Raw genomic sequence first — 22,028 nt, forward strand, 5'->3', positions numbered from 1 at the left:
ACAGGAAAAGGAAAGAGACAAGTATAAGAAGCAATTTTCACTTCACAGATTCATAGCCCATAAAATTGCACACTTGTTGTAACTGTGAACCAATCAAATACAACCATAGCTAAGCTATTGGATCACTCGCATATCATATTCAACCGACACATTACTACCCACGAATGAATGCCTATGACTATGCTGTTGTTTCAAATCAAGCTCCCACATGGTTTCTCTAAACATAAGTCTCATTTCTACAATCCTTAATTACAACCCAGCTAATGATGGCAGCAGTTGAAGCTCAAAGGTCAAACCAACTGCTTCAGTCAATGCCCAAGCTTGAATAGGGTTCCATGGCACCCTGGCAATCACAAAAACATAATCCACCATGAATCTAATCTATACTATTGCTATCATTTGCAGGCTTCAACGCCTTCACTATAAAGGGAATTAGACTTCATTTATTGTATTGCCTTTATATCTCTCAAATGAAAAACAAAAACAAAAGCTAAATAGAAAACCTTCTGTGAAAAAATAAATATCAATTAATTTTTCATTCTCCTATATTGCTCAAAGGTTCAATTTCATCGACTATCATAATCGTCCAAACCTATTGAAAGATGCTACTCACAGAGCAGTCATCATGAACACGCCATATAGTCTCGCCCAGCAGATTTGCAACTGACAATACTGTGAGCTGGGGAAAATAATTCTGCTCCGATACTGGTATTGTATTGGTTATGATCACCTCTTGAAAAAGGCCACTAGATAACCTCTCTATAGCAGGAGGACTGCAAGTAAAAAAACATAGCACCGCTTAGTAAAGTCTCTTACAAAATCAATCAGGGGCATATACAGCGTGAGGAGGGCTTATTCATGCTTTTAATGATAAGCAAAACAGAAAGGGAACTTGGCATCATCAGTGTTTGTAAAATGATAACACCAAACTTGCAACTTAACTTTGACTCAGTTTATACGATAAATGCACACCAAAGACCACAAAGTTAGCAGCTATTTTGCCTACCAATAGATCTGCATCCAACTCATCATATATCATATGTGGTCTTAATCCATCTCCAAAATCATGAAATTTGTTCGCAGACATAATACTGGCAGACAACACGATTGCTTGTTCCGGAGTTCCAGTTGAAATTTGACACATAACATTGGATTTCTGAATCTAAAAGTTCGACAAAATGCAAACATACTACTACATTGCAAAAGTTGATCCATATACCTGAAAACAGCATGCGTACTGCATGCATAGACTTCCCTTGCACCCTCTTGATGCAATAGAGCTGCACCTTTGCTAATAGTCCCTGCAACCAACCACTCAATAAGTAATCAAGGAATTTGATTGGATTGTGCAGGAAAGAAACAGGTCAAAAACATAGTCAATCTGACAATTCTTTTAAACAATGATCGATTATCAGTCCAATAACTTATATTCTCTGTGTGTGTACACATGCTGCCAACAGTAAATTTGTATATCAATGGTTAAAGCATTGAAGGAAAACTGCAACCCAATGCTAAACTTGGAGCTCAGTCCAGTTTTAACACCTGAAGTTACATGCTAACATTTTGGATAGAAAGAGATTTTTTTTATCACCATTTCCGTATAAGAAAAAGTAGCAAAACAGATTTTGAACAAATCTCACCAGCTGTATCAATCATGTCATCCACCATGACTGCAACCTTTCCCTTAACATCCCCTATCAAGTTCATAACCTGCAAGGTGATGCTGTACATTAGAAAGCACACTTGAAATATCACTTACAATTCGCTTAACTAAGCCACTACTTGCGGAGATTTATATCAGTTTCTATAAGAAAAACTAACATCGGTTTGAGGCTTAGTTGAGTTGAACTAAAATTTTCTATAAGAAAAGCAATGATATGCCCACAACAACTTCATGGAAAGGGAGACGAGGCAAAGCAATGAATAAAAAGATGCCAGTCTTAAATTCCAAATATCAACCAAAAACGGTAAAAAACAAGTGGAAATTACGATACAGAGATTGTCAGTATTGGTTTCTAAAATATAAAATATAAAAAACAAAAAAGTAAAACTTACGATACAGATGCGATATCAGTCTTGATTTCTAAAACATAAAAAAAACGAAAACAGTCAAGTGGAATATACGATACAGATGATGATCCCTTATCTCGTGTGCACATGTGAGCGCAAGCTCGTGTTAGTATGTGGTAGGTGCTATAAGTGAGGTAAAAGCGATAGGAATTTTTCTACCCAATATTTTTCAATGCATTGCTCAAACTATCTCTATTCCGCAACAATCATTATGAAACATTCAGATTGAAGCATCATATCGACAGTCATTACCTCAGCAACATTGTGTCCATGACGCCTTTTATCCACAATGGCAAGAGGTGCGTCCGATAATTTTTTGGCAAAGGCACGTGCTCTAGCTACACCACCAACATCAGGGGAGACCACCACCAGCTCATCAGAACAAATAGTCTTGCTTGCAAGGTAATCAAGTATCACAGGCTGGTAGTGCACAAAGAAAGAAATACTGATCGTATCAGCAGTCCATAAAAGGCTGTAACCAGATGCTCCACAGGGAAGCAGTTGATGTTGCAATGGCAGTAGCAAAAGCTCTGCAATAGTCAATACATAGGCCAAAAGGAAAAGAAAAACCATCCTATCAACGGAACCCAATAGCAACCTTGGATTGACCGCATCAAAATTCAATCCTATTTAGGGCATTACGGAAGACAACCCATGTCTTTGAACAGTGGTAGTCATTAATGGAATGCAGCAATGATAAATTACCTGACCGTACACATGATCCACTGGTATGTCAAAATACCCCATTGACTGCCCAGAATGAAGATCACAAGCCAGCACACGGTTTGCACCAGCTTCGGTTATCAAATTAGCGACAAGTTTGGCAGCAATAGATTCACGTCCTTGAGTCTGAAACAGCAGAGGATGGAGATAAAAATGGGAAAGAAAAAAGGCAATGACTGCTGGATAACGGCTATGTAAGACCTGCAATTGTTAGACATATGAGCCATGAAAATAGGTAGGATACCTTCCTATCAGCCCTGGCATAGCCAAAATATGGAATGACGGCAGTAATGTTTTTGGCAGAGGCCCTCCGACAAGCGTCGATCATGATAAGAAGCTCCATAAGATTCTCATTTGCAGGGGGGCAAGTAGGTTGTACGAGAAAGACATCACATCCTCTCACACTTTCTTGCAATTGAACATAAATCTCTCCATCAGCAAAACGTTTTATTTTAATTTTGCCAAGCTCCAAACCCATGTAGCAAGCAATTTCCTAAGGAAGGAGTGAATGAAATTTGAGGGAGCAGTTAGAGTTGAATAGGTAATGAATGGAAATGCAGGGAGTACCTGAGAGAGGGCAGGATTGGCAGTGCCAGAGAAAATGCGAAGCCTGGTATCATGATCGAAATGGGAGTTTGAGGCTAAAAAGGATGGGAAAGAAGATTGTTGATGTTCAGCTACGCCATAGCTACTGCTACTACTAAGGAGAGGGATGCCGTTGCCAAACTTGAGGGGCTCCACTGCATTACAGCTCTACAACCCACAAAAACATCAAGTCAATTATTCAAAGGAACCGACTGCAATTTAGAGAAGAAGAAGAAGAAGAAGAAGAAGAAGGTAATTACGACGGCCGCGTGTCGGGGAGAGAGGCGATGCTCCTTCTGAGAGACAAACGGAGACGCTGCTGATAAGTGAAGAAGAGATGCCATTATTATTATTATTATTATTATGGATAAGTAGAGCAATTTTAATTCAGATTGTTAGGGTTTTGCTTTCAGGCACTGCTACTGCTTTCTCCCATTTTCCTTTTCTCGTGAGACCAGAAAGAAATACTAATAACAAAAGCGCTGCTCCCCTTAATCACCTACATTTTTTAATTTAAAAAATCATGTTATCTTCTTTTTTAGATATATTTTTAACAAATACAGTATATATTTATATTCAAAGAAAACAAAGGATTATACTTTATAACCACTAACAAAAATTATTTAGTGAAGATGTTACTTATAAAACAAAAAGATTAAGCAGTAAGCCTAATCTGTTTCATAAGAATAAAAGATGACTATAAATTTAGAAGCATATCACGTATACATATAAAAAAACAGCAAGCGAAAAATAATTCGCATCAACAGCAGGAAAAAGTACACATCTCCCGCCCCAATTCAAAAGAATCACACCCCCAAATTCGGTAGAGACTTCCCAAGGCAAACTAAATAAAACAATTTAACAAACAAGATTACCCCGACATATTTATTTATTATATGCATGCTTCACTAATAATAAGCTCAACATAAACATCTAAGGATCCAACAACCACCGGCTCTGCTACACAGCATCAAATTTGGCCAATCTTATACATTGTCAGGTGCTATATGACCGGAAGTAATAAAGTTCCATTCATTTCGAACTAAATTCAACCACGTCTACAGCAGGACGAAGCTGCAACTCAAAAATATGCTCGTGCCTAACGACAATTTTGGCATCATCACGACTCACGAGGTAGTTCCATATGGGAGAAGTGCAGCTGCCACGATCCTCCCTTCTTCATTCAGTATGTTGTATGTCGATGTTGCATTCCTCTGCAACCAACAAAATATCATCAATTAATCAACAATGTTTAGAAACAACTTTTGTCAATATCACTTCCTACCAATTGTGAATAGGTAGCTAGCTCAACACTTGCTGCAGTTTAAAGTTTCACACAAACTCCATAAGAAATTTGTTATCAGTTAACTATAATCTGTCAGCCAATTTTTAGTCAAGATACCTTCCAGTTACATACATTGAAAAGTTTAGTACTATATTACAAATTACCGAGTCAATGACTTCTAACTTCATGCCAGTGGACCGAATGAACTGCTTAACTGCTGGATCTACCTGTTGAATCTGCTTTCCGGTACCAAGAATCAAAATCTCTGGAAAACACACAAGCCAAAAGCTAACGATTTCATCTAAAAAGAAAAAAAAAGATTTTTTTTGGAAAAGAATATGTTCTGTTGGTGGTTCAGAGTTTACATACCACTACAAATATACCAAGAGACTTTTTAGACTTATGTGCATGTCTGTGTGTGACTGAGAGTAATATTCAGGTCTACGATAGTTGAATCCTAAATTAAAAATTCAGGAAATCAAATGCACGCCTGAAGACCATTTTACCTTTGTTCGAAAATCGTGGAACTGATATATATTATATAATCCACATTTACGGATTCTTGCGCTTCTCCTAGGTGATTGATAATTGAACAAAGGGTCAACGCGCCCCTGAACTTGTGAATCTAACCCAATTTATACTTTTTTGAACAACTAACCCCAAAACTCTTCATTTTTGGGTCAAATAACCCCATAATTTATATTTTTATTTTAAAAAATAGATTTAGAATAATTATATCGCAACAATTAGGGAAATGTCTACTTTTTTGCATCCCTCGCCTCCGATTTATATTTTACACATTTTAAAAAATATAGTTATGGATTATTTGACCCAAAATTGAAGAATTTTGGGGTTAGTTGCTCAAAAAAGTATAAATTGGGTTAGATGACCCCGTGTCACAAGTTTAGGGGGCGCGTTAACCCTTTGTTCATTGATAATTGGTTGGTTGCTTCTGTGAGACACCTGGTTAGCAACTTAGAATAAATCCCTCTATGTTCAGAATTTGTTCACTTCTAAATGTTTGAAGATAAGGAATCAATGAGTTTAGCTTCTAAAGAAAAATAAAAAAACCTCTCTTGGGTTATAATTTTAAATGGAAAATCGTAGAAATGTATTTGAACTACTGAAGTCTTTGAAAGACTGCTAGTCCCTTTATGCTTAGGGGAGAAACCAACTGTGACATTTGATCATCTTGTTATTGTTATCCTCCGGAAATATCTAGTCTTCCCCTTCCAAACATCATTCACTATTGAATTTGTAATGTGGACCTGTTCTTTTCATAAAGCATACCATATCAATAAAAGTTCCGACTAAATTCATTAGGCACAGCAGCTAACTTCATACTGACAGCTCACATCTGAGAACCATTTTACTCAAAAGAAATGTAATGGACCTTGTTTCTTTTATATGCAAACCGAGTCAAAATTATAGACATTATTAAGCAAAGTCATGGCACAGAAAAGATTCAGTTGCCTCCTATAACCCAACACCCAGCTCTAAGAACAAGACTTCCTCTATTCCTTTTGTAGACAAGGAATGTGTTCATAAATGATGTAGGCCAAGAGATGAAAACTAAACAAACAACAACCAAACTACAGTAGCACACAACAGTTGATAAATTACAAAGGATGGCTCAAATCACCCTAATCGAAAAGAATTGCAACTAAAAATGCAAAGGACGCGGGAAGGGAAAAGGTGTTATCTCTGACCTGGTATTGGCCGCAGAATCTGGAAAATAGATAAACTGCATCATTAATGCAAAAAAAGTGTGAGAAAGAGGTGCATAATAACGAACCACAATTAAGCATATAAAGTGTATGAGACAAAACACAGCTGTGTGTAAGAGAAAGATATTATATCTCAAATCAGTGTAGAAAGCAGACACAACGAATATTCTAATTGTTTCTACAATAACTAAACATAAGTAATGACAATAGCAAGTGATATGTAGCATTAAAATGTCATACAAGACAATCACAAAGTAAGGTGAAATCAATGTGAATATTAGATGAGGTGAAAGTGGAATAAGCAGAAAGAAATAACCTGGAAGGAGTAATCTGAGAGAAATGAGCCGGAGACCAAGATAAGAGAAGGTTTCCCGCACAAAGCAAGCTACCTTCGTAATCAACCCCATTCACAGTGAATCCGGTGTCAGTATACCTAAATCAAATAAAATCAATACAAGAAACAGATAGGACTGGAAATATGTAAATGTAAAATTAGGAAATCTATGTAAATGTAAAGATAGTAAAAAGGAATTCTTCAAAAATAAATGAAAAGAAAGAGAGAGAACCGTTGAAAGCGAAGCTGGTCCTGGGGGACGTTGTCGATGAGATTGATCTGATCGTATAGAGAGAAAGCGCGTCTTAGAGATGGCAACCCCTCCGGTCTGCCCTTGGAGGAGTTTGTCCCCTTTCTTAGACTTTCTATCAGTTTCGGCAGTGCTGTCCTCACCGCTCTCCCTCTTATTGCTGCTGCCATTTCCTCTGTCTTCTCTTCTAATTTTCTAACAATATAATTGACAAAAAACCTGCAGCATGTTCATATTAGACCATTTTAAACTCTCTGTTGCAATAATAAAGATTAATAAAAATTGCAATTACAAGTCTATATTGGGATTCTTCTTTCTAACACCATCAAAAATATTTTGTCCAGAAAAACATCACTATCATTGTCTTTACTCTACTCATAATAGCACCACTACCACAGTTATTCTTTAAAATCATATCATTAAGAAATTAAAACTAAACTCCTCTAACAAGAAAGTTCAAAGTTCAAAAATGGCGCATGAATAGAATAATGACAGAAAAAATTAACCCAACTAACAATATGAGAGTGTAAGAAGAAAAATTAGGAAATCATGTTAGAGGCCACGAGAATAAGTCTTTCCACAGATAATCCCATGTAACCAGAAATCTAAGTGACTAAATAGAGACCCATACAGTAGGTGAGGTTGCGTTGATCCCAGAAGCATATTGCCCTAAATATCTTGCTGTTACGAGGAAGCACATGAACGGAAAAATAATACCTTCAAAGTCGTCCATGGAGGGGAGCGGTGCCCAAAACCGGGTGAAATAGACATTTTATTTTATACTATTAACTTTCTTAACTCTTACTATATCCGCTCTAAGGAATTAATAAATTTATTTCAAAACACGATTCTCATTCCCATTGATCTAAATTTAAAAAATTAGAACATGTGACACGAGCTAATACCGAAGCAATTTATGGGTATTACACCTTAGCTCATCGTCATCGGATTACAATCAATGGAAACAGAAGATTACCCTCAAACATTCCTCTGCTGTGAGATTAGTAGACTCGTTAACGCAAGCGGGAGGCGGAGATGAATGGCAAGGTTGTTAGAAATAGAGACGGTTTAACGGTGGCTGATGAGAAGGGAAAGAAGGCGTTAATGGTAGTTTTCTAGGTGATGTTTATTCACAATCACTCACTTTTCTTTTCTCTCCACTAAAGTCCTTCAACTTCAATCCATAACAAAACAGTCCCTGACTCTATTCTCTCACACAAAATTTCTTAAACTTCAATTTCTAATCAGAAAATCCAACATTTCATTTTCACAAAAATTGTAAATTAACTAATTAATTTATATATTTTATAAAAAGTTATAAAAAAAATGGAAAATCATTTTTATTAAAAAATAAATTTTTTATAATTTTTTTTTAATTATAAACATGTATAATAGTAATTTTGTTTCTATACTAAATGTAAATTTTAATTTCTTTTTATATAGATAACTAATTTGAGAGGTTGGTTAGTCCTTTTTGGAAATTTCACATGAATTCAGTCCAATTATAAGGTTAATAGTTCCGTTTTCGATTGATGAATTCTCTCGTGCATGAATTGCATACACCAATTTGTTAGTCCAAGTACAGGAACAAGTATGTAAGAAATAATTAAATAGACATGAGAGTATCCATCAAAATATGATTCATACATGTAATGAACATCTATGGATGCCATGCAAATCTCACTGAAATCAATAGGTCAATTTTCTTGATCAGGTCGGAGTTGCAATTGTAGCAGACAGAGAGACCATGTTGTTAAGAATGTAAAAAATACATATATAGAATTAAATGAGGGGCTGCACTGCATTACAATAATTCTGACCTTGCTCAACTTGGAGAAAATCTTGTCCTCCAGTTTCATTGCTTCATGGATTGGAAAGTGTATATATGGATCAAACTTGTTGTACTGTTTTATGGGATCCCTGGAACTTAATGTACTTGTACCATCTGGCAGTTAAAATGTATATAATGAAATCCGCACTTGTCAAAGCTGCCAGGAGGAAGAAAAATCTGTCAAGATGGCCTTTGTTAAGGTTCCCAGGAATCCATCCAGGCATCTCGTCTTTGGTCGAAATTTTCATCACCACTGTTACTAACAAGCTACTCACGTAGTTCCCTAAAGATATGGAGGTCATGCACAGTGCACTCCCGAAGCTCTTCAGTCCGTCCGGCGTCTGGGAATAAAAGAATTCTAATTGACCCACATACATAAACACTTCTGACGCTCCTATCAGTACATACTGAGGGACTTGCCAAAATATGCTCAACGAACTCTCATCTCTCTCTGCATATTTGTACTTCAGCCTGAACAGCTCCACAACCCCAGCTGAGACCATCGCCAGTATGGCAATCACCAGACCCACACCCATTCGTTGAAGTTCGGTGAGTCCTTTTGGGCCCTTTCTTAGTCTAGCAACAACCGGGTCCAAAACCCGCCTGTACATAAATATGCATGCTGCAACGCTCAGGATGTCAAAACTAGACATGCTTGCCGGAGGGATGTGGAAAGTAGAGATGGTGGTTTTCATGGCAGCGCCTTGTTCCACGAACAGCGACGCCATTTGAGTGAATACAACGGAGTAGAGAATTGTGCATAGCCAAATTGGGAGGAGTCTGAGTATGCACTTAACCTCTTCAACTTGCGTAACGGTGCAAAGACGCCACGGATTGCGAGTGTTATTGTCTTCAGTGATAAGGGCTGCTCTGTCTAAGAATTTAAATCCCTCGGTGTGTAGTATATTTCTGTAATCCTCATCATCACAGTCTTCAAAAAGATGGTCTGGATCCTTGTTGTAATTATTTGCACCTGATTTCCAGGAGTTTCTGGTTGCAGCAGCCAACACTTGACAGAATCTGGCGAGTGGATTCCCCTTAGGTGTAAAGTGCCTGTATCGAGGAGTGCCGCAGAGGAAGAGCAATAACGCTAAAACAGCGGAACCTGTGGAGGCCCAAAATCCAAGAGCCCACAAGCCTTGGTCCTCAAAATAGCCCAAGACAGTATTTGAAAAGAGAGAACCAAGATTGAGGGCCAAGTAGAAGTAGCTGAAGAAGGCCATCTTGGAGTAGCCTTCGTTGAGGTGGTCTTCATCAAATTGGTCGGCGCCGAAGGTTGCTATGTTGGGCTGGTATCCTCCATTTCCGAGGGCGACAAGGTAGATGGAGAGGTAGAAAAAGGCGATCGCGGAGGTGGAGTGGGATCCACAGGGGAGTTCCCCATCCCCGCAACCATGAGGCTTGAGCAAGAGGAAAGAGGATGACAAGGACAGGGAAAGAAGACCCTGCAGAATGAAATGATATTAGATGAGGAAATTATGTGTGCAGAGTGTTTGTTTGTAGCTTTTTATAGTGAAAGTAACTTACAAAAACAAAAATGGCCTGAAAGATGGCACAGGTCTTGTACCTCCCCCAGTAAGAATCACTGAGGAATGCACCCAACAGAGAGAATATGTAAACAGTTCCTGTCCATTTGCTCACGTTGTTTGCAGCCTCTGCGTTGTCTTGCCCTACGACTCTCGTTAGGAACAACACCAAGTTGACTCCTACTCCAAAGAATGCCAGCGTTGCCAGCCCTTGATTCACTGCATTTTGAATTCCATTTTCATTTACAGACTACAATATATAGTGTGCTCTCTGAGATTAAATTACAGATAAAGCATTATTACCTAATATTAGCGTTGCAGCAGTCCATGTTCCGGTGGTCTTCCGAATTGCAGGATGACCATGTCTGTCGACGGTTCCATCTTGGGTGTAGATATTCATTTCCTTTTTGGTGTCAACAGCTTTGCCCTGCAGTAAAAAAAGACTGTTATTCCACTTCCAGTTATATATAATGTGATGTGAGGTTGAAAGAATTAAAATAAAAAAAGTTAGGATTGATATAGAGAAAAGAAGACGTACTAAGCAAGACATTGGTTGTTGCAGCAGTAGAGTAAGTGTAGGAGTGGAGGAAGAAAATGGAAAATGAAGAAGAAGATGATGAGTGTAGTGAGCAGGTTTGATGTGTGTTGGAGTATATATAATGGAAGGATTGTTGGATACAGTCATATAGCTAATTACTTTATTACTTCTGTAGACAGACTATATTATAAATGGATTATTAAATTCCAATTTGGTAGCTTGCAATTGCATGCATGTCTTTTCATTCATATAATTATAATTATATATTGTATATTGAACAAGTGGTGTGTGCCCAAGTGGACTCTACCTTCCTATGAAGCAGCCAGCTGCCTTGAGCCACCATTTCTGGATTTTCATTTTTTTGGGGACGTATGAATTGTGCATAATAATCTGGATCTATATATAATGTTAAAACTATTATTAAATGAATTGATGCAGATGATTATGCAGAATTCATGAGCAGCAAACTAGCAGTACCAACACTAGTATAAAAATGAGTCCACATCAAAGAAAGTCAAAAGAAATGGACATGAATGAGCTGGATGAGGCAAAGGATGTTTGCAATTGCTTTACACAAAACAAATAGGTGCACATCACCTGGACACCTTTTTCACATGGCTCTTCTAAAATTCAATTTTAATCTTCATTTTGTACAACAGCATTAATTTCTAATACCAAAAATTATTTAATACATTTTTTATAATACTTCTCTTACATTAATTGTATTTAAAATATGTATTAATTATTTAAATAAAATTGAAACTAATAGTTACAAGTTTAATAGAGTCCCAATTTTATAAATTAATTTAAGATAGAGTCAATATCTCATATTTCATTCTATTAAATTAAATTATTTTTTCTTTAAATTTCATATTTGTTGATTATGAATATATTAAATTCTATTTAATTGATGATCTTTATCTATTTTTTTTTATTGATGATGTCATACAAGAGGCTACAGTTTTGTAAAAATAAGGATACGCTATCAGCCTATGGTATATGTTTTCTAGATTTTAATATGAAACATAAGAAATTAGAAATTAAAATGGGGAAGAAAATTTGAAGTTGTGTCTTACTTACAACTAAATTAAAGTACGTCTTTGACTACATTTATCCATGCTATTGCTGACGTATACTGTGTTTATCTTTGTTTTTTTTTTTTTTTTATGAATATACGGTATTTATCTTAATCTATAATCTCTATAATTAGCTGTCTTCTATTTGAATTAAATTAAATAAATAATTAGGAATTGAGATATATCATAATCAATATTAACAACGTTATTGACGTGGTGGTGGTGGCTGTTGGATTGTTTGGGTGGAACATCAGTGGGATTTTCGTAATTAGACAGCTACCTAATTATCACTTACTACTGTTGCAAATAAAGAAAAGAGAAAGGCGCCAGAGATCATGAGATTGAAGAATCAAACGTGACAAATATGACATATATTGTGTCTTTCCTAGTGCTCAGATCAATAATTCGAATCTAATTAGAGTGAGTTAGAATAAATATGTAACTATAGTTGTACATTATTGTAAAACATTATCTATTATTAAATTAGAATTAGATCATTAATATATATTATAGACTGTTTTATAAATAAACTGTATAAAATTTTGGTGCACAAGAAGTCCTACTGAGTGTTGGAAAGTTTTGGGAGATAAGAATTTGAAGGTTATAGTTTTGAGGATGTTAATAAAATATTTGGATGCCTAAAGGTGATATGTGTATTCAAATTGGGAAGAATAGCTAAGCATTATTCGAATACAAAACTTATTAACAGACCACGTTATTCAAACAGTAAAATTGAAAATGGACTATTGCCAAAATAAACAGCCACCTTTTTATAAAATTAGTGATTTAATCACCTTTAAACCTTTAAAATATCTTTTTAAGTTTGATAATTATAGTTCCGAAATCATTCTCCAGCACTTGAATGTATATATGGAACACCAACATTGTTTAATAAATTATTGTGTGTTTAATGAGTTTATTATTGTATTTAATTAAAACAACATCATTATTTTCTTTTGATAATTGGGAAAGGGGACGCTTGTATGAAAAATTGAATTCACGAGTTTGACAGTTTGCTGCCCTGTGCTTATACCATTTGAACTATAAAAAAATGATCTCGTTTAAGTTATTGATACGGTATCAATTACATGGCAAATTATTATATTCGGTGTACTACATATGCATCTAGGCGCCAAAGATGATCTTGAAATTAAAATTATCAAAATTAAAAATGATTTGTTATTATTTGGTAAGTTATAAAAGTGGAGTCTCTATATTTATACTAGTTTCGCATTACGTGCTATGTACGTGGATCGTAACGTAATTTGTCAATGAATTAGTAAATTTAGTATAATTATATCAATTTTTTATTTATAATTAATATTAGTTAAGAATTTTTGTAAAAGTAAATATAATATATTCGGTTATACATTTTTTTTCCATACTGAATTTATTCTTCTTTTGGTTTTATAATAATCATAATTAAATAATTAACTTAATTTTATTAATTTCTATCTTTAAAAATGTAATACCCCAAAATGTTTAATTATCTAATTGGACCACGTGTCCAGTTAGGACTCGCCACAGGGCTGATATCGGAAAGATTTCTGGTAAAAGTAAAGTAAATAAATTTTAAGTAGGTCGGTTTTGGGAAATTAACTATGAGAAAATTAAGGTTATGTTCCAATTCTAAAATTAGAATCCGAATTAAATGGAAAAATGTCAAGAAAAATCCAAAATAAAGTACAAGGACCAAAGTGGTAATTTAGCCACTTTTGTATCGAAAATGAAAAATTTAGATTTTGACGGGAAAGTATTAATATCGAGCTTCGTATTAATTATCGGATATAAATAATACGTAAAAGTAATAATTTAAGAGTTTATCGATTTAGTTATGAACTAAATCGTACGAAAGAAAAATTTAAAAGAGAAATTGTTTAAGTTTAAGAAGTGAGGGATTAAAACACGCCTTTAGCCAACATATATATAGGAAATAGTATAAATCATAAGAAGAACAGAGAAGAGAGGAAGCTTCAAGATAAGGGTTTTGGACGATAATCTTGCGATCATTACGGTTTCGCCGTTCGACGTCGGAATCACGCGTTTTTGGTGTCGATTTCTTCAGAATTCAAGCCTCTATCTTCCCCGAGCATTTAAAACAAGGTAAGTTGACGTTTTCTTGGTGAAAAATGGATAATAGGTGGCTGTTTTACGTTGTGCCGTTTCGGTTCGAATCGAATTCACGTAAAACATGTTAAAATTGATGTTTTTGAACGTTTTGGAGTCGGGTTTTAAGGTTTATGCGTATATAAACATGTCGGGACGGTTTTGGATGAATTTGGGTGTGAAAAACGACGTTAGAGGGCCGGAATAGAGTGCCTCACGTCGTGAGACATTGTCTCGCGACGCGAGACTGACTCTCACGTCGTGAGACCTTCTCTCACGACGTGAGAGATGCTAGGCACGATGTGCCTAGCCGTCACCGACCCTCGTTGGTTGTGTCGAGGTCCGACACGACCTAATTCGACCCAGAAACATTATACGGACTCCGAAAACATATGAAATGAACGACAAGCTTAAAAATATGAGTTTAGGATTTTAAATTAACATTTTAACAAAGTATAAACGATCAATAACATACCTTGAAGGACGTTAAACGTATATGAGATATTGATTAACGCTTAACGATATACGAATCGTTTTGCAAAATAAAAGAATGATAACTTAGGGTTTAAGTTTATAAGGTTCACTTTTAGGTACTAAACGCGTATTTGACTTATTAATGTGTCAGACGCGTCAGCGAGCAGTGAGGGCACCAGACGAGGTCTAGTGCGAGCATATCATTACATAGATCACCTCATTGATTGGATAGCGGTCACTATGAGTTGTACTTTACTTTCATGTATTATATATTAAAAGTATTTTATATAGATATATATACTATTTACATGCATCGCATTATATATAATTGATTGAAATGTTATATGTTTTATTAATTTCTATATACGAGAACTAGTATGCGATCCGAAGAAACTAGCTACCTATTGGGTGTCAATAGGCTGTGTGATCACCAGTATTGAGTCAGTCGAGTGTATTGCAATTGAGAAATGGTTGGATATGTATGATATGATATGAATTCGATACGAGGGTGAACTCGGCTACGGTGTAGTTTGAAGTTCCCGTATCTAGTGGGTTGGACCCACCAGTGAGTTGGACTCACAGCTTGAAATTTATGATTGGGTTGAACGATATGATTATTCGAGAGATGTGTCACATTCTAAGATATTAGTTTCGTACGGATCAAATATATGTTTATATGTTTTATATTATTGTTTTCTTAAGATGCGATGCTATGTTTCTATATTAATACTGTTAGTAAATGTCAACTCATTCAGTATTTTCCCAAATACTGACCCCTCACCTTTGATGTCTTTCAGGTGCTTAGTTTGTGGACCTAGCTAGATGCCAATTTTGAAGTCCACAAGTCAGCTATGTATGTATAGTTTCTGACTTCTGTGAATGCTGCAGTAGTGGTCTTATGTCGACAGAATAGTAGCCTAGACAGCAGTTTATTTTGATTGTATATATTAACTGCTGTCATTGTTTTATATGCTTTTTGATAGGCTACATGGATTATATGTGGTTCACGACCCCAGATGCCGGTAACATGTTTTGAGACATTAGTTGATGTATATAGTACCGCGAGGCCAGTTCGTACAGGGTACGGTAACTAGAGCCCGCGAGGTTTAAACAGCTAATGTAAATATTTTGTATATGATATATATATGTAATTGCTTCCGTTGTTTGATATTATTTGTTTATTATCGCGAAAAATTATTAGTGATTTAATGCTTGCTACGGGTTTCGGAGCTACCACTCCCGTTCCCTAGCGCCGGTTGCGGCTCAATAATTTGGGTCGTGACAAAAAATATTAAGATAAAAATTTAAATAATAATATATTGACCAAATATAGTATTTTAATTTTGTAGTTCAATCAAATTAAAAGATATGTATTCCTACTAATTTGGAGACAATTTAGTTATTTTTTAAATACTAAAAACTAAATTGGAGATAATTTAGCTACCTATTCCAATTAGGACTTTAATTACAATAGTGATTAATTAAATAGCTAATTAGTTAATAACTATTAAACCTTTATTTAATCATTGATAAATTTTTTATATTAGTACTCTGTAAATTTCAGTAACAAAAATAAAACCGTAGATATGTAGGATTATGGGGTTTTAAGGCTAATAGCCAATATAATAACAAATAAAATAAATTTATTTTATAAAAAACTGAAAATTATATTTAATTTAGATACATGACGGGTTATAAAAAATATCGCTTCTAACTATTTCATTTAATATTTTATAATTATTATTAGATGTGTAACGGGTCATATGAATATCACTCACGTGCGTAGCATGTGGTGAAAAACTAGTATTGACAGACACATTTACTAAATTGTCCTTTTAAGTTTATTACTAATTGACTATTAATAAAGATTTTATAGTCGTTATTAATTACTGATTGATTACTAATTTAGCATTTAAAGGTACGTAGAGTTATATTAGAATTTGACGACTATGTATAGGTATTGTTCAGTAATTAATTAACTTCCACTATGTGTATATATTGTTAATTTAATCAATCGTCTCTTTTTGTATTTCGGCCCTGCTCTAGTGTCTGAATCTTGGCTCTTATAAAATTATATTCGGTAGGGTTTATTTTGAGTCTTTGCATCCAGATGAAACAAGTCTACAGCAATAGTACACTCATGAAACAATAACTAGCAAATTACAGTCCTATTATTTGTTTATGAAGCCAATACCGAACTAGATGAGTTCAGTTTGGATGTAGATGAATTCAGTTTGGGTTTGAAATTACTATTTGATATTTTTTATTTAAATTCTCTATAATAATAAAATTTAAATATCAATAAAAAATATTAAATTATTAAAATATGAAATAAGATAACCTATTTTTTATTAACTACTATTTTAAATATTATTTGAATTTTACACTTATATAGTACAATTTATAATTATAAAAATAATTATTAATTAAATATAAATATAATTACCCTAATATATAAAAATATAATTATGATAATTTGACGAGTCACACTACGAGCCACGTGTGAAACATGTAAAGGTAAAGTTAAAATTAAAAATGAGGATGAAAAGCAATTTGATGTAATTGTGGGTACAACTAGGCAAGCGAAAGTTTGATGAGTTGGAATGGGATTTGCATTTCGCTTTCAAGTTGAAAAGCAACGGCTCGTATTAGTTTGGAAATGAAACACGCCTCTAATAAACTACTCCTACATCTTGGCTCTTGCTTGCTTATCACTATGCATTCATTTTAATAAGCACTCATTCATATATATATATATATGCCATTGCTTATCAACTTTCTTATTTTTATTTTGTTTTCATGTATCTGGTCACCTTTTTAACAGCTCATTTTCCATCAACTTTCAAATGTTTAATGCCGCCTTTATGATATCGGCGGCTGCATTTTTAGTTTCTTTTGTTGGATTAGTATTTGCATCATCACATCTATATATTGGCAGTGACATCTAAACTGCTCTAAAACAACAAATGCAACAGACAAATTATTCTTACAATTACAAATTTTATTTTTCTCGGTGGGGGTTTATTTATGTTATTTTATACTCTATCTTTATCTCCACTCCAATTTTCCTATCATATTCTTTCATTGAGTTTTGAAATTCTGAACCAATAAATTAATACTAATATTATTAAAGATTAAGTTCAAAATCAATACGAATTTTCTTTTGTGATATTAATTATAATAATGGATGCCAAACTCATCCATGATTCAATTTCCTTTGTTATTATAATTAAATTATCTCTTCATATTAATACTAATAAGAGCGAATCTAGACTTCATAATCAAACATTTATGAATTTCAATTGTTTAATTCTTTTATAAAACGATGAAATTAACCTAACAAAAATTAACTTTAAAAATCCATACTCTGAATAATTAAATTGCTTGAAAGTATTTTTCAAAAATTGTATAGTATTGAACTAATTGAGACCTTGGATTTGGAAATAATAAAACATAATTCTAAAATAAAAATATAATTATTTAAAAAAATAGAGTATCGATGTAGTTTGAAGATGAAGCCCAAGAAGTGATGCACCCAAAAAGGCGGTCCAGCTAATATTGGTTTAGATGTTTGCAGTGGTTGGGTTTTTTGTGGGCTGAAAAGTAAACCCAGCCCATTGGTAGTTCCGGAAAAGGGGAAGCCGAATCATCCCACCATGTTCTGTTTGGTGCTTCCAGAGTTGAGACACTGAAGATTTGGATGTTGAAACAAATAATACTTCTACTTGCAACCTTAACTAATCTTGCATTGACTGAGGAGGACGCCTCTTAATCAAATCAACTGATTTTTCTGAAGTATCCTATCTGAAGACAGATACATTGGATGATGAATCTGTATTTGTATTAAGACGAAGGCAGAAAATGGGGTGCTTCCAGTCGCATTTGGGATCTCCAGATCAACAGCCACTTCCCGCTGACGAAGAAGAAGAAGCAGATCTACAGCTACCGAGCAGTGACCAACAAGAGGCCTTCAGAGAGTACAGCTTGGGAGAACTCAAAGCAGCCACTAATGCTTTCAGCAGAGATTTGATCGTCTCAGAGAGCGGAGAGAAGGCCCCCAATGTGGTCTACAGAGCCAAACTCAGCAACAATCGCGTCGTGGCCGTCAAGCGGTTCTCCAGGCTCTCCTGGCCTGACCCTCACCAGTTTCTGGTACCTATTTCTCTTCATTGCAAATTCATTATTAATCTACTACACCTCTACATACATTACTAATGTGTTTTTAACTGTAGACGGAGGCTAAGGGAGTTGGCAAAGTAAGGCATAAGAGGTTGGTAAACTTAATAGGATGCTGCGCCGAGGGAGACGAGCGCTTGTTGGTGGCTGACTACATGCCTCATGACACCCTTTCCAAGCATCTCTTTCACTGTACCTATCTATCTCTTTCTCTTTCTCTTTTTGCTTTTTAAGAAAGCTAAGACAAAACAATACATTCTCAGGGGACAAACAGCCCTTACCATGGGAAATGCGCCTCAGAGTTGCTCTCTATGTTGCACAAGTACTTGACCATTGCAATTCCCACAACCTCACACTTTATCATGATTTGAACGCCTACCGTGTTCTTTTTGATCAGGTTTACCCTACTCTCTTTTTATAACTTCATTTCCCCACCCCCACAACTTCTCCTTTTCATCTTATTTTAACTGCCTTTTCTTTTACAATACAATCATCTGCAACTTTTCATCATTCTATTCTATTCCTTCCCAAATGCATTCTTTTATGTATAAATTGACAGAAACTACTATGTTTCCATACATCACAACTGACTACATTGCATTCATACATTTTTCCCCTTTTCATGGTAGGATGGTGATCCTCGATTATCTAGTTTTGGTCTGATGAAGAATAGCCGAGATGGAAAAAGCTACAGCACAAACTTAGCTTATACTCCACCTGAATTTTTGCGCACAGGTTCATCTTTTTTTATTTCTTTATGATTTTAAAAAGTTTAGTTTACAGTGTCCGGAGGGTATAAGCATTCAAAGAGCCCTCTGACAATCATTTAAACAGATCGCCATTGCATACTTACATCAGGATTTTTGACTTGGATGCTGAATGTTGCAGGTAGGATCATCCCTGAGAGTGTGATCTACAGTTATGGAACTGTTTTGCTTGACCTCTTGAGCGGAAAACATATCCCTCCAAGCCATGTATGTTACGTTTTTATTGCATATTGTGGTCATCATGCTGTCCTACTTTAGAGCAGACGGCATCAAGAGACCTTCATTTACTTCTCAAAGTGATTTTATTATGTACAAGAGTCAAATATGAGATTGACAAAATGGGATAGGTTCATTTCATACACTTGAATGCCTCCTAGCTATTGCTACAATGCTACATGACCAGAGTTTGACTACTATCTTTTTGTCTTGTACGAGACTGGTATATAATTTTAGTAATCCCGTTTCATGGTTCTATACAGGCATTGGACTTGATAAGGGGGAAGAATTTGTTGCTGTTGATGGATTCATCCTTGGAGGGACAGTATGTAAATGAAGATGCAGCTGAATTGGTGCAACTAGCCTCAAAATGTCTGCAGTATGAGGCTAAAGATCGACCTGATATCAGGTTTCTTCTCTCGGCTGTGGTACCTCTTCAGAAGCAGAAAGAGGTGAATTTCCAAAATGCCGTTAACTTCCTTGTTTCTTTTATGTGATCATTTTACAATGCGGAGAGGGAGGAAAGACGAGTCCCATCTCATGCCTCATTTGAGGCGCTGCCACCAGTCCAAAGCTGTGGTCGTCCATTGACTTCCTGAAAGCTTAGCTTTTGTATATTTAGCTATTTTTATGAGAAACATCACACATTTATCATTTTATTGGTAAAGTGTCTGTTCAAATTGGTTCCCTAGGTTGCATCACTCGTGCTAATGGGTCTATCTAAAACTCCGGTAACACTGCCAACTATGCTTTCCCCACTTGGAAAGGCTTGTGCAAGAATGGATCTTACTGCAGTGCATGATATTTTGCTTAAAACAGGCTATAAAGATGAAGAAGGTGCAGAAAATGAGGTGGGTGATTTTTGCTATTTAATCTTCTTTGTATTGCTTCACATATTGGCCAGTCACGTAAAAGAACTGACCGAAGCATTAATGGTTGAATTGTATGAAATAATCTTTTTTCAAATGTGTAGCTGTCATTTCAAGAGTGGACTCAGCAAGTGCAAGATATGCTCAACACAAAGAAATTTGGAGATATTGCTTTCAGAGATAAGGATTTTAAAAATGCTGTTGATTATTATACAAAAGTAAGACACTGGCCACCAAATTATCAATGGATTTGTTGAGAATGACTTGCTGAGTGCTGGTGTCTAATTATTATCTGTTTATAAACACATAGGAGCCTTGAATGCGGGAACTGTTATGCATTTAGACACTGTTTTATATTGAAGTAGGCTTGTATTTTGTGTACGATGAAGAATCAAACCGCTATATTTCAACTATGATAAGTCTACCTTTGGTAAGAAAACTTGTGGATTATATGGTTACAATAAGAGAAACTAAAACTATGTAAACCAGTAAATAGGTGATTGATTAAATGGCTTGTTGGTTGACTAAAAATAAATTATAGTTTTGGATTTTCACTTCCAAAGATTACGACTAGGTATATAATGATACATGAGAGCTCTCCTTTTCCTCATTGGCATTGCCCATTATGTACATAACTGCTCCAAACTCCTCTTTCAATGTAACTGGTGTAACTGGAAGTCCATTGTCAACTGAATCATTCTCACCATGGCAGCATATGGGTGGACTTGAACATCCATTTCCTTGCTGTCTACGTTGTTGTATGGTAGGAGGCCAAATTAAATCCCCTCAATAAGTTTTTGTTCTCTCTTTTCAGACAAGTGTAGTGCATATTGGCTGTATTTGGAAATGAATGATTGTGGTTTCACTTTGACATGATAATGGTATAATGAGATTGTTGAATGTTGGTGGGTACAGCTGGTAACGATGATGGCGGTTCCGTCGGGTACAGTGTTTGCAAGGCGAGGGCTGTCGTATTTGATGGTCGGGGAAGCAGAACTTGCACTGAGAGATGCGATGCAGGCTCAAGTGTGCTTACCGGAATGGCCTACTGCTTTCTATCTACAAGCTCTCGCACTGTCGAAGCTGGGAATGCAAACGGATGCGGACGACATGCTCAACGACGGGGCGTCCTTTGAAGCAAAGAGGCAGAGCAGCTGGCGCATTTGAATCAACAATTTGTAGTGAAGTTTAGTTGTTGAGAGATTGATAATTGTAGCAAAAATTAGTTGATTTAACCCATTCTGTAAAGTAGTTTTGATTTAGGTAGGTCAGCGGACTATTGATCCTTGTGATGTTTGTTTTTGTGATATGAATTCAAAAAATAAATGAAAGGTAATTAGAGTGATTTTGATGGAGTATAAGAATAAAGAGAGTAGTAGTATAATTTAAGAAAGAAAGAAAATAATGATGTTGGTAATGCTACGTCATACGTGTGAAGATAAATGTAAAAATAGAAAGGCGGAAGTATCGCGTGA

At 35.5% G+C, this 22,028-nt stretch overlaps 4 protein-coding genes across 5 annotated transcripts; 1 reads left to right on the plus strand and 3 right to left on the minus strand.

Moving 5' to 3' along the window:
* Positions 1–22: 22 nt before the first annotated feature.
* On the minus strand, positions 23–3,864 carry LOC126686112 (ribose-phosphate pyrophosphokinase 1). 2 transcript variants are annotated; one of them, XM_050380143.2, is made up of 9 exons: positions 3,639–3,864; positions 3,361–3,546; positions 3,038–3,286; positions 2,776–2,919; positions 2,323–2,490; positions 1,641–1,710; positions 1,220–1,301; positions 614–773; positions 23–343 (listed from the first exon to the last, which is right to left on the minus strand). In XM_050380143.2, exons 1-9 carry the CDS (start codon positions 3,720–3,722, stop codon positions 305–307), a joined length of 1,182 nt encoding a protein of 393 aa, XP_050236100.1. In that variant the 5' UTR covers positions 3,723–3,864; the 3' UTR covers positions 23–304. The 2 variants fall into 2 exon arrangements, with proteins under 2 accessions (XP_050236100.1, XP_050236101.1); XM_050380144.2 differs by having other exon boundaries at positions 593–773.
* A 243-nt stretch (positions 3,865–4,107) lies between these two features.
* Positions 4,108–7,652, minus strand: LOC126686113 (uncharacterized). Its single transcript, XM_050380145.2, has 6 exons — positions 7,606–7,652; positions 6,957–7,193; positions 6,707–6,823; positions 6,373–6,407; positions 4,828–4,928; positions 4,108–4,592 (listed from the first exon to the last, which is right to left on the minus strand). The coding sequence occupies exons 1-6, from the start codon at positions 7,635–7,637 to the stop codon at positions 4,506–4,508; spliced, it is 609 nt and encodes a 202-aa protein (XP_050236102.1). The 5' UTR covers positions 7,638–7,652; the 3' UTR covers positions 4,108–4,505.
* Positions 7,653–8,597: 945 nt separating this feature from the next.
* LOC126686111 (protein NRT1/ PTR FAMILY 7.2-like) lies at positions 8,598–11,043 on the minus strand. Its single transcript, XM_050380141.2, has 4 exons — positions 10,870–11,043; positions 10,635–10,758; positions 10,333–10,550; positions 8,598–10,250 (listed from the first exon to the last, which is right to left on the minus strand). The coding sequence occupies exons 1-4, from the start codon at positions 11,014–11,016 to the stop codon at positions 8,865–8,867; spliced, it is 1,875 nt and encodes a 624-aa protein (XP_050236098.1). The 5' UTR covers positions 11,017–11,043; the 3' UTR covers positions 8,598–8,864.
* Positions 11,044–18,181: 7,138 nt separating this feature from the next.
* Positions 18,182–21,898, plus strand: LOC126688049 (serine/threonine-protein kinase BSK2). The gene is made up of 9 exons (XM_050382615.2): positions 18,182–18,677; positions 18,758–18,893; positions 18,965–19,098; positions 19,331–19,436; positions 19,590–19,675; positions 19,948–20,136; positions 20,377–20,535; positions 20,658–20,771; positions 21,469–21,898. Exons 1-9 carry the CDS (start codon positions 18,387–18,389, stop codon positions 21,718–21,720), a joined length of 1,467 nt encoding a protein of 488 aa, XP_050238572.1. The 5' UTR covers positions 18,182–18,386; the 3' UTR covers positions 21,721–21,898.
* The last annotated feature ends 130 nt before the right edge of the window (positions 21,899–22,028 follow it).

This window comes from Mercurialis annua, linkage group LG6 (assembly GCF_937616625.2).
Source record: "Mercurialis annua linkage group LG6, ddMerAnnu1.2, whole genome shotgun sequence".
Taxonomy (NCBI): Eukaryota; Viridiplantae; Streptophyta; class Magnoliopsida; order Malpighiales; family Euphorbiaceae; genus Mercurialis; species Mercurialis annua.

Excerpts from the sequence above, each read along its gene's own strand:
- LOC126686112 (XM_050380143.2), bottom strand. The coding sequence starts at position 3,722 with ATGGCATCTCTTCTTCACTTATCAGCAGCGTCTCCGTTTGTCTCTCAG. Across the intron at positions 3,547-3,638 it reads CTCCCCGACACGCGGCCGTC|AGCTGTAATGCAGTGGAGCC; the intron begins GTAATTACCTTC and ends TGTGGGTTGTAG. Across the intron at positions 3,287-3,360 it reads CCAATCCTGCCCTCTCTCAG|GAAATTGCTTGCTACATGGG; the intron begins GTACTCCCTGCA and ends CTCCTTCCTTAG.
- LOC126686113 (XM_050380145.2), bottom strand. The coding sequence starts at position 7,637 with ATGCTTCTGGGATCAACGCAACCTCACCTACT. Across the intron at positions 7,194-7,605 it reads TCAACGCAACCTCACCTACT|GTTTTTTGTCAATTATATTG; the intron begins GTATGGGTCTCT and ends AACATGCTGCAG. Across the intron at positions 4,593-4,827 it reads AGTTAGAAGTCATTGACTCG|AGGAATGCAACATCGACATA; the intron begins GTAATTTGTAAT and ends TGTTGGTTGCAG.
- LOC126686111 (XM_050380141.2), bottom strand. The coding sequence starts at position 11,016 with ATGACTGTATCCAACAATCCTTCCATTATATATACTCCAACACACATC. Across the intron at positions 10,759-10,869 it reads AACAACCAATGTCTTGCTTA|GGCAAAGCTGTTGACACCAA; the intron begins GTACGTCTTCTT and ends TTTTTACTGCAG. Across the intron at positions 10,251-10,332 it reads TTCAGGCCATTTTTGTTTTT|GGTCTTCTTTCCCTGTCCTT; the intron begins GTAAGTTACTTT and ends TTCATTCTGCAG.
- LOC126688049 (XM_050382615.2), top strand. The coding sequence starts at position 18,387 with ATGGGGTGCTTCCAGTCGCATTTGGGATCTCCAGATCAACAGCCACTT. Across the intron at positions 19,437-19,589 it reads ACCTGAATTTTTGCGCACAG|GTAGGATCATCCCTGAGAGT; the intron begins GTTCATCTTTTT and ends TGAATGTTGCAG. Across the intron at positions 20,772-21,468 it reads CTGTTGATTATTATACAAAA|CTGGTAACGATGATGGCGGT; the intron begins GTAAGACACTGG and ends TGGTGGGTACAG.